Source organism: Micropterus dolomieu, linkage group LG02, assembly GCF_021292245.1.
Source record: "Micropterus dolomieu isolate WLL.071019.BEF.003 ecotype Adirondacks linkage group LG02, ASM2129224v1, whole genome shotgun sequence".
Lineage (NCBI taxonomy): Eukaryota > Metazoa > Chordata > Actinopteri > Centrarchiformes > Centrarchidae > Micropterus > Micropterus dolomieu.
In genome coordinates this window covers 26177894-26195714 of record NC_060151.1, presented here as the reverse complement: position 1 = coordinate 26195714, position 17821 = coordinate 26177894, and the positions used below count along the sequence as shown (strand labels likewise).

Here is a 17821-nt window from a genome sequence, read left to right as displayed (position 1 = left end):
GTGTGTGTGTGTGTGTGTGTGTGTGTATGTGTGTTTGTAAAGTGTAACAATATACCAGGATTTATCACTGCATTTCTTGCTATTGGTTCAAATATAAACACTGGTGTGAGACAGTTTGCTTGGCTGATGGCCATGTGTTGATGTCAGGCTGCGTCTGACTCTGTGGTGGCATCATCAAGATAAAGAGCAGCATTTGACCCGGACATAGTTCTCTTGACATGGACACAAGGCTTGAAAGTGACTGTGTGCGTGTATGACAGCTGACAAGTGTGCACATTTAATAACATCCACAGGCACAGGACTCAAGAGGATGATGGCATAATGAGTCACAAACTCAAACACACGTACACAACAACAATCTCTGTCTCTCTAACACACACACATGTGCATACTTTCCATTCTAAATTCAAAAATACTTATTTTGTTTGTGTAACAGTTTCAAATTTATTTCCAAAAGACAGACAATTTGCAAAAAAATTGCGGGGGGGGGTGGGGGGGGTTGGGCAAATGCATAGTTTTTACATGACAAATAAAGACACACAGCACATACACAGATACTGAAGAAAGATAAGGACAAAGGCAAGACAAATTCAGCTGTTTCTGGAAGCCGCTTCCTTACTTTGGTAAAGAAGCTCTCCATGATAAGCACCATACAGTATAGCAACATATGATTAGATAGATAGGAAAACTATTTGTTCCCCAGTACTTATCTTAAAGGAACAGTGACATGCTAAGAAATTTGAATGTTTGATGTCAAACTGAGAATCTGATGAAGAGCAATATCAGTTTCATCTCTGAACGTTCTGGCAGAGTTAGCTTGACATCTGGGACATGGTTTAGAACTTGGCCACATTCTTCAAAAGCATCTGGATGCTTAGAGAGACAGGGAGAAACTCCTAGCCTCACTCCATCAAAATTTAAAAAAATGATAAATGGACTGCACTTAGATATCCCTTGTTTATGTTAACTGGTGGTGGCGCTGTCATGCAAGGCACTGGCCTGGGTATCAGAAACAATTTTGAGGTTTGAACCACTTATTAATGCAATTAATGGACACCCTACTCTTCCTCCTGAGCCTCAGCTACCCCAGAATATGAAGAACTCCAAAGCTGTCTTATGTACACTTTCACTGTCCCACAAAACAAATTAATTAAGTGAAGGAAAAGAAGGCCACAACATAGTCCATTATTCTCTATATGAGTACCTCAGAGTGCATTATTGTGATTATGACATGGACTCTTACCAAAGTAAAAAAGAGGGTTTAAATATTTTTGTGATGTAGCATGAAGAATAAGTATTGTTGTTATGCTATACAAATCGTAAAGCCACTTGAGGCACATTTGTGATATTGGGCTCTATAAATAAAATTGACTTGACTTATAGGCTAACTACCGTAAAACTTCAATTAATAGCCAAGTGCCAAATAGCCACCTACCCTGTTTACTGGCCTGCTGTGGGAATGCATTTTGACAAATAAATGCAGGTCCCCATAAAACGCCTGGTCTGGTTTTTATAGAAGTTCTTTGGATGGATAAAACCTCTTAAACCCTGCGGGGTCACCTGCTTTAGCTTTAATGCAAATATTAATGTTTAGACCTATGATTAATAGCCTATGTCAGTATGGACATGCTACACATCGTTAGATTGGTTCGTTTCTCCGCAATTCAATCGTTCAGTTAATTTAACAGAAACAACAAGCCCCAAACTCTAATTCTTATAGATTTACCGGTGTAACCTGCGTGGTACAAGAGATGAAAAGGGAAAAAAAGTGCCAACTTACGTTACCTTTGAAACCCTCCTTAAGTCCGTATGTGTCAGTTCCTTGATTATTTATATTCCTTTAGTCTGTAAGGGTCCACCGATCAAAAAAATCAAAACAGCTTTTCATAAAAATTTATCCAAGTTGTGATTCCTGTCATGTGAAGTCCAGCGCTCTCTGTCTGCTAACTTCTGCCACACACTCTCATCCTACAGTTTAATACTATATTGGCGTTTTCCACATATAAGATTGTAAAAGGCACCTGCCACCCAATCAGTATCTTTGGTGGCCATAATATATGTCTTGTTAGCTAGAAAACTAATTAATACAATAGCTACCCGAATTTTCGTCTTTCAGTAAAATTAAAATATTGATTATAGCCGCTTTAAGTAAACAAGATACACAGTAAGACAGCACTGGAGTTCCTGGAATGTGTGTTGATGCTGCTAGCCTAGAAGTTTCCCCCTTGACACATCAGCATCTCATTGTGTATTTGACAGAAAATAACCATATTTTTTTAACTGTTCCTTTAAACCACAAAAAACAGATAAGAATTACAGGTTATGAAACCATCTATATCTGACTCCACTTGTACGGCTGCTTCGGATGAATTATAATCACAGTATCAGCGTCACTTTCTTCGTATGTTGAGAGGCTTTGTGAGAATTTTAATAGCATGTGTTGAAGTGCAAAAAATAAAAAAAAACAGCTGAAAGATAATAGCAGTCCTTTAAAGCAATTTTAGCACCAAATGGTTATATAGTGTACCTTAAGAGCAGCATTTCATACCTTTTTTGCAATAAAGCATTGTTTATAATATGGCTTCAAAACAAGTGGTCTATGCATACTGTATATATTAAAACATTTGTCAAAATCCTTTAAGAGATTACACAACCTGGGTAGTTTTAAAAAATCTTTGTAAGCTGAAATACTAAAACATCCACTTAAGCATGATCATATTCTCATCACAGCCCAAATCTTTGGCTAACAGCTACATTGTGTTGTTCTTTACAGCATCGGCTTCATGACATTTAGAAGTTTAGCCAGGTTGTGACTTCACACAGTGAAATGAAGCATGGTATGTGACATGATGTTCTTCATTTTCAGTCGAGATGCTTTTAACTACACCACCTCAACATAGTTCGCTGGGTAAAGCCCCTCCCACCCATCATCCTTCATCCCCCGACACCAGCCCTGATCATCCTCATCCTCGATCTTCAAAAACCCCTCACCTGCAGGGAGACAGAGCCATTTTCTTCTTTATAATCCAAAATTTAAATAGGGTTGAACCAATATTTTCCTTATCGAGTATTTATTTATTTATTTTCTTGATAAACTGTTTTTAGCTAGTTTTTCTATAAAATGTCATAAAATAGTAAGAAATGACCATCATAGTTTCCTAGTGCTCAAATTAACGTTTTGTTTTCTTTGATGCTTGTCTTGCCCAATCAGCAGTCCAAAACCCAAAAATATTCATTATATCATCATAAAAGAGCAAGAAAACAGATGTTCACATTTGAGAAGTCAGAACCAGTGAATTATTGGCACTTTTGCTTAAACTATTAAATTACTTTTATTACAATTAACAATTAAATGATTATTAAAATAGTTGCTGATTAATTTTCTGCTGTTCAACTACTTGATTAATCAACTAATCTTTTCAGCTCAAAAAACAAACAAAAAAGACAACTGAACAGAGAAAAATTTGTCATATGAAACATAAATGATAGTATGCCAAATTACAAAACTTTCACACAATAATATACACTTCAGCATACTGTTTATGATTAACATGTTGTCTACACAGTGCAGTTCAGTTAGTCTTGTAGGATGATACATGTGTGTTTACCTGCTGTAAATGACAGCTCATCTGTCTCCTGGCCAACATAATCATACAGAGCTCTTACTCTCACTCCTCCAATCATCACACTACAGGAAGAAAAAGAGACAGAGAGACAAAAAGAAGAGACAGAGAGACAAATGGATGTTTGATCAGCCATACACAACAGCTTCACAGCATCAGATCATTGTAAACATAAATTTGCATTTCACACTTTCCTTTGGGATAGATTTACTCACCTCCTCTCTATTGTACCTTTCTTGTGTTCTTCTTTCTTCCCTTTTTTAGGTTTCTTCTCAGGCATCCATTCCTTACAAGCATTTGAACAAAACAATGGGAATTAAAATAAGAAGAATTGAACGTCACATTGATTTGAGTAACAGAAATGGTTGGACACTGACAAAAACTGAAATACCTGGAAGTGAGGCCAGTCGGTGGGCATGCCGGGCCCATGGGTTTTTTTCCACCAGCGAAGGTCCTCATGCTCATCGATGGCCATTAGGGTGTTGTGGAGCTCATCATACACAGCCCTCACACTAAATGAGAGGTGGAGAGTAAATAAGATAAGCCAAAATAATTCATACATATTTTAGCAGGGTCACACCAATACAGAGCTGCACTAGACATGTCTCCAATCTTCAGTATAAACCACCAACATTAGTTTATTCTCATTGCAAAAACAATGGGCTGACTTTCCTAAATACCAGAGAAATGATTTGTCCTTTATGCTAAATGTTTTGGCTTGTCAAAGAACCAAAAAGTCAAGAAGCTGCAAGACAATTTAATAAGTGCCTCACATTTCTGCTGGTTATACTGTAACTAAAGTTTGCTTAAAATTGCCAAATTGGCACATAATCTGCTTGCACTGCCATCCAGAGCATTTACATAAAGCGTTGCCCAAAAATTAAGCAGATTAATAGAGTACATCATTTCTCTCATCTATATCCCCCTGTGGCTCCTGCAGATTTTATAAAGCAATTAAGTTGTTGTCTTTGCTATTATTTTCTTTATTAGAGTACAAGTGAATCACTGAGAAACATTTATGTGCCTTGTGTAGAGGAACAACATTTAATAAGGGCTAAAGTAAGTCAAAAGATTGATTTTAAAATCAATCAAACACACACACACACACACACACACACACACAAATAAATGTTGAAGTACTGTGCTTCACCTCTCATTGTTGGTAATGTCCAGGTGTTTATGGATGGAGAGAAAAGCCTGTTTGAGGAAGATAATCCTCTTCCGCTCTTCGTCCTGCGATTGGTCAAAGATGGACTCCATCTCCTCCATGTAGCGTGGAGCGTAGCGGTTCACCTCCTCAAGAACTTTCTCATAGCGGGCACGAACCTGTGAACATTTAGATATGCCTTTACACACTGCTCAGGACTCATTTGGTCTTATTGGATTTACATGTGAAAACAACGTCTATTAATCTAAAACAAAAGCATTGTATCTAAATTAACTAAAATAAAAAAAACTGCTGGTGGATTGTTCCTAATTATGGTTGTGATACAGTTCTCAATAGGGAGACCCTCCTCTTCTTTTTCTTGAAAATTCACTTCAGATCTGAATTAAATATACCACACAAGCCACCATTTCCTCCCAGTTCACTGAATTCTTTATATCATTTTTTGCTAGCTAGCAGCGTTGTTCTTCCCAGCATTTTTTTGGCATGCCAGTTTTCTTTGCACCACAGACTGTCGATCTGTGAAATAGCCTGAAACAGCCTGAAATCGTGGAGAGCTTGTGTGTGTGCACAATATACAAACAACTTGGGGACCCGCTCACAAAAACACCGCTCCAACAAGTGTCCTTGGGCAAGACACTGAACCCCAAATTGCTCCCAATAGTCAGGTCAGCACCCTGTCACACCTACACACCAATGGTCTTGGGGTATCTGTGTGTGTGCGTGAGTAAGTATATGAACAAAACCTTGTAAAGCGCTTTGGATAAAAAGCTATTTACTATTTAATCACTGACATCATTTCCATTCAGCACATAAAGTGATGGAACAGATGACAAAAATCATGAAAACCCAATGATAATGATAATGAGATGAAACATGATACTTACCTTCTCGGCCTCCAGTTGAACCAGTTCCCTCTCCTCCTGGATCTTCTTCTGTTTGTCGATGGCAACGTCCGGGTTTCCCTGAGCATGTGCCTCTCGCTCCCTGGCTGCCTGCTCTTTACGGCTCACTTTGTGGTACGCACTTTTGGCTTTATCCAGCTGTGGATGACCCAAAACATACCTTATGAACAGGTCACAACAAAAAACAATACAGCGCAGACGCGGCCTTTAGTAAACTAAAATCTTACAATGCTTACAATATCCTTGCATATTTAACTAATATGTGCTGTCTAGAGATGATGAGAAATCAAATTCATTGCACCAGTTCATTGGTGCACCATACTACACGTTTGTAGTCAGAGGTCACTATTCTACAGCAAAACTGCCGGAAAGTCAGACACACAACCGCGGACCATCATGACCGCTCAAAACAGACCTACTCAATGTTGAACCAGAACCAAAGACACTATCATAAAATACAGGCTGCATTGTCATCTCTGATTCCTAATAATTATCATTTCAAGTTTCAACCTTTATTTAGCAAATATCTCCTTTCCTCTTGCTCAGGTTGACTGTAAATGAAATGTAATCTGCGTTCAATAAAGCAGCTGTCATACACTGCTGGGGAATTTTTGGGACTCTGTAAATAATATTAAACAGAGTGCTGTCTAGACCTGCTTTATATAAAAAGTGCAGTTAGATGCCTTTTATTGTGAATTGCCGCTATATAAATAAAAGTGAATACATTTGAAATAACATTTCCAGGTAAAACTTCTGAATTCCACAGTGAAGACAAATATCATGCTTATTGTAGAAAGACTCACAAACTACTTAAAATAAAATAATAAACTCTAAATTGATGTCAAAATGTAGCCTACCTACAATAACTAATCCTCAATTTCACTGCTCGTGCCTAAGCACCATTGTTAGCTGACCATTAACAGTTACATAAAATATGAAATGGTATAGCCAAGTGGTAATGAAATGACAGGGTGGGCTATCAGCTAGCTAACATCAGGTAGCTCATTTAAAGTAAAATAAAAGCTAATAACAAAAACCTGAAGATAGGAAAGTTAAGTGTATTAAAGAAGCTAGAAAACTAACTACTGACATTAAATGACAGTGTTTCCACCTGGACTGGAGCAGCTGTGCTGCAGTGATGTGGGCCAAAACATACCTTATTATCTACAGTTGTGGATAAAGGAAGTTCACAAAGAAGGGTGTACCTGTCTACATGGACTTAACATTACACTAACAACCGTCTCATCGATTCAAAAGTAAACCCATACAACTAATTTTGAAAACTGAGATGCTCTTGGCTTTGAAAAGCATCTTGCTCATACTCAATAAAATTGTGGTGCATTAGGTCTCAGCGGTCTAAATATAGGACTATAGATTGATCTGAGACCATTTGTTTAATGAGTACCCATTTGTGAAGTTGCAGTCACTTTTAGTATGTATGAAGTATTGATTTTTTAAGGGGCTTGTGTATATTTTTGATGCAAATATGCTATTCTGCTTTTGACTGATGTCCTTAGCAGCTCTCAAATCACAAAAAAGCACAGATTCAAGTGGCTCATTGCTGTGAATGCGTAAGAGAGACTGTTGTGGATTCCTTGTTTAAATGTCTCTTTTCAGATCACTGTAGCCTAGTCCCGACCTGGTTGGGAAAATGTGAATTGAGATTGTAACAGAGAAATGCTCCCCAAAAACAAACACCCAAATTCTATGACTACAGGAGAGGACCGTAGTGGGTGGATTTGTGGAACTCAATGAATGTAGTCATATTGTAGTCAATTATAATGTTAATGGTTTGTTTAAATGTATTGTTAATAGCTTAATATTAAAAGGAAGAAAACTTGCATGATTGACAGCCACTGCCAATTAAACAATTACAATTAAACAAACTTGAGCCCTAGCCCACATGTCACGGGCAGACAGTGTGTTGTTACTGGTATTGAAGATCGAGTAAGGACCACACCAGCATCTAACTGGACCTATTGACATTTGCAGGTAAGTTTACATGCTGTTTAATGTTCAGCATCTGAGGAGCTAATTAGCTATCTAAGCTATCTAAATAGCTAGGTGCATTTTCCCCAGTAAATGTTTGTTTGGTGGCTCAAGCTAAGGTGCAGGACAAGATGTGTTTTCATGTTTGTAAGTTAGATAATAAGGAGACTATAGCCTGAAGACTAATATGGGTTGTTGCTGTCTTGTGTTGTGTAGCAGGCTGCAGTCTGGCTCTGTATGGCCATCTGCTCTGCATGTGATAGATCGCAGACAATTCTTCTTTATGCAAGATTCGATGGGCTGGACCTCAATAAGGTCACTGTCATGTTACGTGTCTTTGAATGTGACCCTGTCATCCAGAAGTAAATTGTTTTTTCTTTCTCTTATAATCTTTTAGGCAAGAACTTATAATAATACTATTATTATTATTATTATTATTATATTGTTTTTAATCTTTAACCTGTTCCTTTTATTATTATACTCATTATTCTAGTCTGTCCACATGGGTTTAGGTCAGAGATGTGAAGTTGTTCATCATTCATCTATTTTATATTAGTGTTATAAAACTGAGAGAGTCTGACAGAGTTTTTAATCATCATGCGGTGTAAAAATAAATAAATAAATAAAAGCCACAGAACCTGGTTTTTAAATCTGAAAAATTCAGACCTTTTTAAGTCTTTTGGCCCATGGCTTCTGAGCACGTGTAAAGCCCGTCTCAATGTCCTGGGACTCCTTGAAACCTCCAAATAACCTCTTGTGGAAGGTGTCCTTCTGCCAGGTCCTGACCCGGTCTCCATCTTCCGACACCAGGGAGCGACAGATGGAGGCATGTAAGGAGGCCAGCCGGTCAGCGGAGGACAGAAAACACTGCCAAGCCTTCAGAAGAGATCCGTACAGAGGACCTGACAAAGGAGGACAAAGACCAGGAAATCACACATTCCTGAAATTCTCTCTGTACTCTCTAAAAAATGTAATATTTTTTATATACAATATAGCTGAAATAAAACTAAAAGGTACATATTACTACCTCTTATCACAAAAAGGAGATTTTCTGATCCCAGTTTACATGTTCTACACACACCTAGCTGGGGTTGCAGCTACAGTAGGCTACTTACTGGAGTCCACTACTGGTTTCCACTTGTTGCTCCATTCACTGAGCTGCTGGGCATACTGCCTCTCCACGCGAGCTCTCTCTTGGAAACATGCCACTATGTCATTACAGGCCTGGAAGGCATCTTCTGTTCGCTTCACAGTGCGCTGATAGTTCCCAGGCTGCCAGGACACAAAGAGAAATGAAGATCTACTGGTAACACAAAATAAACAGGGGAAGGAGGGAAGCCCAGTGGACTTCAAACCCTGATACTAACACTCAATTAGACATTTGGATTGAAAAAGCCTAAAGTTGATGATATTTTTGCCGATATTTTTGATAAAGTATTATAGTTTCTTTTTGTATTTATTCTTACAATTTCAATGTCAAAGAATATGAAATTGTACATCTGCTCACAGTTTATTCCTGGCAGAGTGGCCATGTAGACCATAAAGTGATTTAGACAAACTAATTTAGAAAACGATTCAAGCCAGTGTGACTCTTCACTATCACTACTACTTTTATTATTACTCATATTGGTACTAAGAGCAGTACTTGTGCCTTATCTCCATTAAAAGGAATATTTCACTGTTCTGGGGGAAACTTTTTTTTTGCTTCCTTGCCAAGAGCTAAATATGGTGATTGATACCAGAACTGTAAACATGTAGATGGAGCGAGCAGCCTGTTAGCTTAGCTTAGCAGAATGACATGGGAAGAAACTGCTGACCTGGATATGGCCAAAGTTAACATAATCCGCCTACCAGCACCTCTAAATCTCAAGGTCAAAGTTTTCCTTTCATGATTTCTCTGTTCCATTTTGGTGTACCAGTAAGTTGTGCCAGTTAACCAGCATGCACAAACCCTTTAACTGGAACTGGCACAGCTAAGAGGAATGTAACCCTGATTAATGTTGTAAGTCACACCTGTGTTTGAAATGTCAAAAGGACACTCTACATGGTGAGTGTCTATTAGCACTAATGACTACTTCTACTACTATAAGAACTTCTTCTTCTTAACAACATTAAACAGTCACTACTGGTCTGTATCACATTCTCTGTTCAGCCAGTCATAACAAGGTCCAGCTTGCATCCGCCTCTCTTTTCACAGCTGTGACACTGCTGCAGCCGTCTAAGGTCAACCCCCACAGGCCACAAGTGGCACTTTATTGGTATTAAGTTTCCTGTGGTAAACTCTAATGCTGGCAGCAGCATGGGGTGTGGTCATTGGACAGGAGGACTAGCTGTAAAAAAAAAAAATACAACAAAAAAAACCGACAGGGAGGACAAGAGGGCAGCAGAGGCAAGGCCCAGAGTGTAATAACATATCTGAAGAAATTGTGTTGTTTGTGGATGTGGTATTTGGAAATCTCTCTACAATTTTCCTGGCAGCTGCCATCAGCTCCTTCTCAGCACTCACTCCTACACTCTTTTTCACTTTCTGCCTGACTCTGTCAGACTCTCAGCCCCTGACACATTTAGACAGCTGGGTGAAAGTTTCTGGACACCACATATGTTGTCGTTTTGTATAAAATCATCTGAGGTAAATGCACTTCATTTAAATACAATACCAAATAAAAAAAATATAAGTAAGAAATAGACATGAGTGAGCAGAAATTTCTCATGGCTGACATTTTCACTTGCATACAACAAACAACAAAGGTATAACAGATAACATCAGTCACGGAGCTCCAATTACTGGTGATATGCATGCTGGCTCATTGGCATGACTTACTAGGAAAGCTAAATGTACGAGAGAGACATCTTTAATGTTATTAGTTACGGGTTTTTTTAAAAACTAATTAACAAGATCCTAATGGGACTCTTAATTAATGGTATATTAAATGCAGGTGCACGGGAATGATCAAGCAGTTAAGTCAAAACATGTTAGTGCTAGCAGCAATTGTGAGACAAATATGCAGTGGTGTTTTCTGCTACAGGTAGGTATAGCAAGATTAATCAATATGTTGGACATCATTTTTTAATTCAGTATCACACATTTTTTCTTACATTCTTTAATTTTTAGCTACTTGTGCTGGTGTTTCATTGTGAATGCATTGTTTAAAGTAGGCTATGTGATGTGTATTTCCCATATAAACATCTTTTCTGTCCATTGTCACCTAGTCATCACATTAAGTGGTTAAAAGCATGCATAAAAGCATGCACCACTGCTGTAAAAGTGATTTATTTTCATACTCTTACTTCAAAGAAAGTAATCACATCAATATGCCTTTAATGAAACACTGTAGTTAGCACTACAGTACTACTACATAGTTACTTGTGCCTTAATCAGAGTCAATTGGAGTACTTCTCATCAGTGCCCTCCTGTTTCTCTCTCTCTCTCTCTCTCCTTCTTCCTTACTTTCTGCCTCTGTTGTGGTTTTCACTGACTCTCCTCACTCGTCTGAGAATTAAACAGAAACAGCTGAGGAATCCAGTTTGAGGCCAACGGCAACGCTGCAGAGCCCCAGTTGGCCAATCTCTGAAGCAGATGCAAATCCGCTACCAGAGAATCTGTCCATGCAACAAAACACAGTATAAGAAAATGGCCACGGTCCTCCATTGAAAAATCATATTTCACGTATCTAACTGATCCTATCCAGACTAGCAAACATCTCAGTGCACAGAAAGAGAGCTGGGAATCACTAGCAGATGTACTACAGCATCCGCAATAGTAATAGCAGTTATCAAGTTACTAATGGTTGCAGTACAAGAATTGAAGTAGTAGTAGCAGTAGTGGAGTGATTGTACAGTAGAAACAATGGCAGCTGTGGTAGTTCCAGTCTTAGTAGTTATAGTAATAGTAAAGAAATAGTGAAAGTTGTAGCAGCAGTAATAATAGTCATAGTAATAGGATTAGTAGTAGTAGTAGTAGTAGTAATGGAAGTAGAAATAGCAGAAGTAAACTATATATATGCCAGCGTTTATATTCATGCCCTTACTAAGTTCTTTTAAAGCAAATATAGATCAATGCACAAAACAAAACACAGCCAGCTCACAGGACACATCAGAGCATTAACAGATTAAGATAAATGTCAGCCTGACAGAAATGTTTGTCTTAAAAACAAAGAGGGAAATCAGTTCAGTCAAACATTTACAGTGTCTGTTGCAGATTTAAAAACACTATCATCTTTTGTTTTATTGCTGAAAACAGCAAAAAGGGATGTGATCTTGTGGGTGATCAGCGAGTGTCTCTATATAATCTGTAGTGAGTAAAGAGGATGAAGAGTAATTATATAATATATTATATAGTATAATATGAGATCCACAACTGAGTCCAAACCGTCACAGTAGGATGTGTGTATCTTTCAGTATGAATATTACACTACAGAACGCACCGTAATTGCCACCTTGTTGAAGTGCAGGTGACTTTGCAAATACAAAACAAAAGAGCTTCAGTTTGCAGTATAATGACAGACAGCCCTTGAGCATGGCGGCAGGATGACACAGACAGGAACTGGCCTGGAAACACATCCAACTCAACAGGAGGCTGCCAAAATTACAGGAGGGGAGAGATGAAAGTGGGGCAGTTCGTCGAGGCCAACGGGAGACAAAGCCAATATTAAAGTGGTAGCACAAATTAGATAGTCAGGCACTTTGTATGTTGGAAGTGTTTACAGCTTTAAAATATGGTGGTTAAAAAGAACTGTGTATTGCAAACAGTGCAGAGCAGTTCACAAAATGGAAAAGTAAAATAGTACAATGTTTGTTACTAGACCTGAATTGGAACAAAGAAGATTTAGGCAATTTAAAGCAGACATGTCTTATGATTTAGGCTGTTGCTGTATGTGTAATTCATCATGTGTTATCATGTCCTGTGAATTATTCTGAATGAAACGGTACAGTATGCTGTACATGGAACAATCTAAAGCTGGAACTTATTGTTTATTTGTGAAAATTTACATATGCAAGCTTAGTTTTATGCAACATTATGGTTTAGATCTTATTTTAAAGGAATATTTGACATTTTGGGAAATACATTTACTCGCTTTCTTGCAAGACTTAGATGAGAAGATCAACATATATGAATATGAATATGAAGCTGGAGCCGGCAGCCAGTTAGCTTTGCTTTGCACAAACTAAAAACAGGGGAAAGGCTAGCCTGGCTCTGTCTGAAGGTAATAAAATCCACCTACTAGCACCTCTAAAACTCACTAATCAACACTGGAGTCTTTTATTCCTTCGAGTCACAATGGACAAATGCATGTAATATGTTGGAGCTGACCCTCAGTTCACACAGAAATCTTTCCTTATCCACAAATAAAAACATCATGCTGTAGCAGAAAGAAGTGGAAATGGAAAAAAAAATACTTGTCCTGGATCCCCAGAGACATGACCCCTGTGCTACACATTCTACTCTGTCGAGCAAACACAGACAATCAAATGCCTAATGAGCTGAGCACTATCACAAAAAACCTTCCTGGAGCACAGTTAAGCCAAGAAAGGCAATTCAGAGTGTACAATGGTTACAATTCACATTTAAAAGTGAAAGCAGTTCACGCTGATATGTAGCCTGAACGACAAAACAATTTAGTCTATTTTGACTGGAAGGTCATTGAGACTCTCTCAGAAGACAAACAGACAAAGACAAAGACAGAGCCACACACAAAATTCACACACAAACACACAGTCTTACCATCCAGAAGCTGCGATTGTTGGCATCTTCAGAGCTGTTTTCTGATGATAGCGTCGACATCTTGTTCTCTGAGAGTAAAGAGTATATGATTATTTCAGAGTATGGTATCTCTCTGCCTTTTAATCTGCACACTGACCTTTTTGTAATCGGCTTCCACACGTGGGTAATGAACTCTGGGGTTTTGTAGCTACACTATGAACAATGATCTAAGGTAGAGACTAGACAATCTCAACCATGATGTCAGTTCACTGATCCCATATAGGGATTATGTGATTTACAGCCTTTTAATTATAGATTTTATTCTCACGTGATTATCTCCTCACAGTTTTAATTTTTAATTTAATTCAAAACCACCAGCAAAAAGCCTTCCATGTAGGAGTCAGTGGAGACATATCCATGAGGAAACCAGGTCCTCTAAACCCTTTGTCAGACATGCCCCACAGCCCTGTCAGATGAACACACATCAACACCACCCAGATGTGTTCATTAGGGCCACCCCCCACCCACCCCCAAATGAATCACATATTTGAGGGCCTAAAGGTGCTCGAGAACTCACTAAACTTTGCACACTTGTCAGAAGTGGCGAAACTTGTCATCTGATATGGATGTGGCAAAATGGCTCGAAAGCTTCCCCTTTTTAAATTAAAACAAAGTAATCAACCAGGTACGTTTCACCCAGATGTACATTTGGGAAGCCAATATATCATCATCAGACTTTAAGATAAGCCTCATGGAGCTATACCCTAAACTCAACAGGAAGTCAGCCATTTTGAATTAACAGTGCAATTTTAGGGGATTTTTTTTGCAATTCACATGCTCTGCTCTTCAACAAACTCCTCCTAGACAATTGATCAGATCGACTTCAGATTTGGGCTGCGCAAACTAAAGACCTTTGTTATGAAAAGTTGAAAGTCAAAGTTTCTGTGGTGTCAAATCTTGATGTTTCACCTTTAAACAGGGAGTTGCTGTAACTTGAGTGTAGGTACTTGCCAATATTCAGTCACATAGCGTCATAGCACCACTTACACTGGCAACAGGAAACGACATGTTTACTTTAATGTACTCCTAGCAGACTGACCAGATCCACCTCAAATATGACCAGCAAAGTCTCAAGCCAATGGTGATGCCAAAAAGTGAAGCTTGTGAGTTTTTATCAAACAACGTTCCCATGATGTCTCATTATCGCCATAGAACAGAAATTGTCGTACATTGTCCAATCTGCCCCAAATTTCAGACATGTGAGAGGTGCAAGGCGCTGTTCATTGCTGCTTGCAGCTTTAATTTTAATGAATTTTCAACTGGTTATTTAATTGTTAAACAAAAAAAGGCTTACTTTCAGTAAACTAACTGGTTTAGCTAACTATTTCAACCATTACTTTCATCTAACTTTCAACTGTTAATCTATTACTTTAAGCTATCTATTTCAACTGTTAATCCATTATTTTTAGCAAACTGTTAACTCCTTATCCATAAGTTATCTATTCAACCATTTATACTTCACTTTTAGCTGTATAGTTTGACCATATTCCATCACTTTTAGCTAACTGTTTCTCTACGCTTCGCCCTTTCCATTTTTAATCAAATCGGAATCAAATTACTTGAGCTACTCCACAATCTTCCCACATACCCCCAGGGCCCTGGTAACTGCAGAAGTAGCCCCTGCAGTACAATTATCTGTGGTTGGTAATAACTGCTCTAGAGTCTAGAGTCTGTGATATGAATGCATTTGATATCCCCTCAGATAAATGACTGGGGCACTTTTTTCAGGATCAATGTGAAGATATACACAGGTGTATCGTGTCTGGACTGAACTGTTTGGAGCCTCTGTAAACCCATTTAACAGTGTAGTTGCTGTTGGAAGTCGGCGAGCAGTTAATTTGGACCAGGAGGTGTACAGTAAACCGATGCAGTGTCTCACACACTGTAATCAGTGTCCATGGAGTATCCTCTCCCAGCACTGCCAGCTTTGAAACATGAGCTATCTTAAAATAAACTGGGGGTAAGGGTCAACACATCCTGTCATTTGCACTCACTTTCTTCCCATGCTAGTGGCCTGTCTGCTTTTTTTTTTTTATCATTATAAAAAAAAACACTGGCACACTTCCTCATATGCTCAAACCAACAACAGACTCACATGACAATGGTGACGGAAATACATAAAAAGTTCTGTCTAACTCAAAATTAAGTGATCCACATACAGTATTTCAGATCTTTGAATTATTTTATGCTCATGATGTTCCACTTCCAAAAAAGAAACTTTTCCAGCTTAAATATTTAAACATGCAGCAGTTTTGCCTCCAGTCTTTCAAACCCTCAATGCATCCGGAGCTGAACTCCACCCAGACACAGCTTGCATTTTCTTGCCTGTTTTTCCTCCCTGCAGCCATGGCTCTGTGAGGCACACAATTAGATTCAATGATTTTCCTCCTCATTCTGCTGTTCACGGGGCATCACATGCTCCACAAAGAGCATGATGCCACGCCTCACCCTGCCTGAATCTTCCTCAGCTTGCTTCTGTTGTGTCTCCAACGCTGAGGTCTTGTAGATTACACAACCCAGAGATCTGCACAAGGTCAGAAAAATAATAAATCGCCTGCCTATTAACCCTTGACCTCGACTTCCTGTCCCCCACGCTGTCCGGGTGTTCAGTTGGGGACAGGGGTGGTGGGGGTGGGGGACAGGGGTGGTGGGGGACAGGGGTGGTGGGGGCGGGGGAGCTCTGTTGTCCCAGCATAATATCAAATAATCTGTGCATTCCTGCAAGTTCTACTAAGTACAGTCTCCAACATTTTGACACAAGCAAACTACTATGTGTGAATTCAGTCCCAGCTTTACCCTGTAACTGCACAAGAAAGTATAAACTTTCCATCTACCATCATAGCAGTGATCTACTTGCATGCCTCTCAGATATAATTTCATGCTTTTATAAGCATTATGATTCTGCTTTTGTGCAAGATCTACTCTGTATCTACTAGAACAAATCTGATGGCACCATGGGCCTTTCAAATCAGATTTCATGGACTTTATAATCAATTTAAACATCCTCTAAAGGTCTCGGATTGGCCCAGATTTTGCCCTTAATATGTAAATAAAAGTCTGAAATCTTATTTGTAAAATAAAATGAAACAAATTGTTAGAAAAGCCTGACTGGAACTTCTTCCAATTGGTTCTCGTGCCATATGTGTGAGGCATATTCCCTTATTCCGAACCTGCTGACCTGCTGTCCTATGAGTACAACGCAGAGTATATTGTATAACTAACCACCTACCAGCACAGATCTAATTCCACCATGGGTCCTCCAGACTTTTTTTAAATCTCTTAGAAGGTCAGACAGGAAATGAGTTCCCTCAGTTTTCAAAAGTCCTGTAGCATTCCGGTAACTTGCGTTAACCCAGTCCGAACAGTATCTAAAACTTTACGTGTAAAAAACTTTTTAACAACTAAACTAAAACTAAAGCTCTTTTGAGTTGTAAGAACCCATCTGGAGTTTCCAACCAAGCAACTCTTTCACCCCTGAATCCTGCACACATACTCACTCCTCCCCCTGTCCCCGTTTCATCTGTCACACATAACTCACCACACACACGCATTGCATGTAGGAAATATATAGTAACAAATGAACACACAGAGCAGAAATAGGAGCTCACTCACTCCATCGGATCTCTCTGAAATGCAGCTATATTGCCATGGAAGGCTAACAAGTTCCTTACCTCTCTAAATGTTGGGGCCCTCTCTGCCTCAACCCCCTTTTTCTCCTTTTGTTTGGCAGGTTAAAACTTTTTTCCCTCCTAGTTCAAACTTTCTGCAGACTCTCGGGCTCTCTTTCTCTCCGTCTTGTCTTCGTTAAACTTCTCCTCCTTTTCTCTTACTTTGATTTTCCACTCGTTCTGGACAGTTCTCCTCCTGCTCTTCCCCTTTCTTTGGCCCACTGTTTGTGTCAGATGAGTTGGCTTCTTCTTTTTTTTTTTTACTCCCTCCTTCTCCTCCCTCACACCCTCCCTCCCTATTTCCTAGTCCCTCTCCCTCCAAAACTGCTGGAGGGAACTTATTCTCTTGTTCTTTGTACTTTGTACCACTTGTTGGAGAAGGTCTCTCTCTTTTTCTCTCTCATTCACTCGATTCACCTCCCTCGGAGTAGTGTCAATGAAGTGTGATATAGTGTGGTTTTTTTTGGTGTTTGTTTGAACATGGAGGTGAATCAGACCATAGATGAGTCACCCAACCAGACTGTTTATGTGTGTGTTTGGTCTGTTAACTATGTTTTACTATTTTACAAAGAAGCACATAGCAGCATGACCAGATAAGGATAACCCCATCCCTCTGTGCTTATCTTTATACCCCCTTAGACACTCCCCTCGACGTTCCCTTGGGATACTTCGGTAGGCCTGCCTCCACAGCTGGAAGATACATGAGGCCC

General features: G+C 39.1%; 1 protein-coding gene across 2 annotated transcripts; it reads right to left on the bottom strand.

Moving 5' to 3' along the window:
- Positions 1-437: 437 nt before the first annotated feature.
- si:ch211-51c14.1 (protein kinase C and casein kinase substrate in neurons protein 3) lies at positions 438-17299 on the bottom strand. Of its 2 annotated transcripts, none has more exons than XM_046042966.1 (10): positions 17115-17299; positions 13405-13472; positions 8798-8954; positions 8349-8584; positions 5676-5831; positions 4774-4949; positions 4015-4135; positions 3839-3909; positions 3609-3688; positions 438-2991 (listed from the first exon to the last, which is right to left on the bottom strand). In XM_046042966.1, exons 2-10 carry the CDS (start codon positions 13462-13464, stop codon positions 2882-2884), a joined length of 1167 nt encoding a protein of 388 aa, XP_045898922.1. In that variant the 5' UTR covers positions 13465-13472; positions 17115-17299; the 3' UTR covers positions 438-2881. The 2 variants fall into 2 exon arrangements, with proteins under 2 accessions (XP_045898922.1, XP_045898928.1); XM_046042972.1 differs by lacking the exon at positions 17115-17299 and adding an exon at positions 16673-16821.
- Positions 17300-17821: the final 522 nt, after the last annotated feature.

Bases quoted from the DNA above. Each gene is read 5' to 3' on its own strand.
- si:ch211-51c14.1 (XM_046042966.1), bottom strand. From the start codon at position 13,464: ATGTCGACGCTATCATCAGAAAACAGCTCTGAAGATGCCAACAATCGC. The intron at 8,955-13,404 runs GTAAGACTGTGT...GTGTCCTGGCAG, and splicing joins ACAATCGCAGCTTCTGGATG to CCTGGGAACTATCAGCGCAC. The intron at 4,950-5,675 runs GTAAGTATCATG...AAATGTTCACAG, and splicing joins TTCAACTGGAGGCCGAGAAG to GTTCGTGCCCGCTATGAGAA.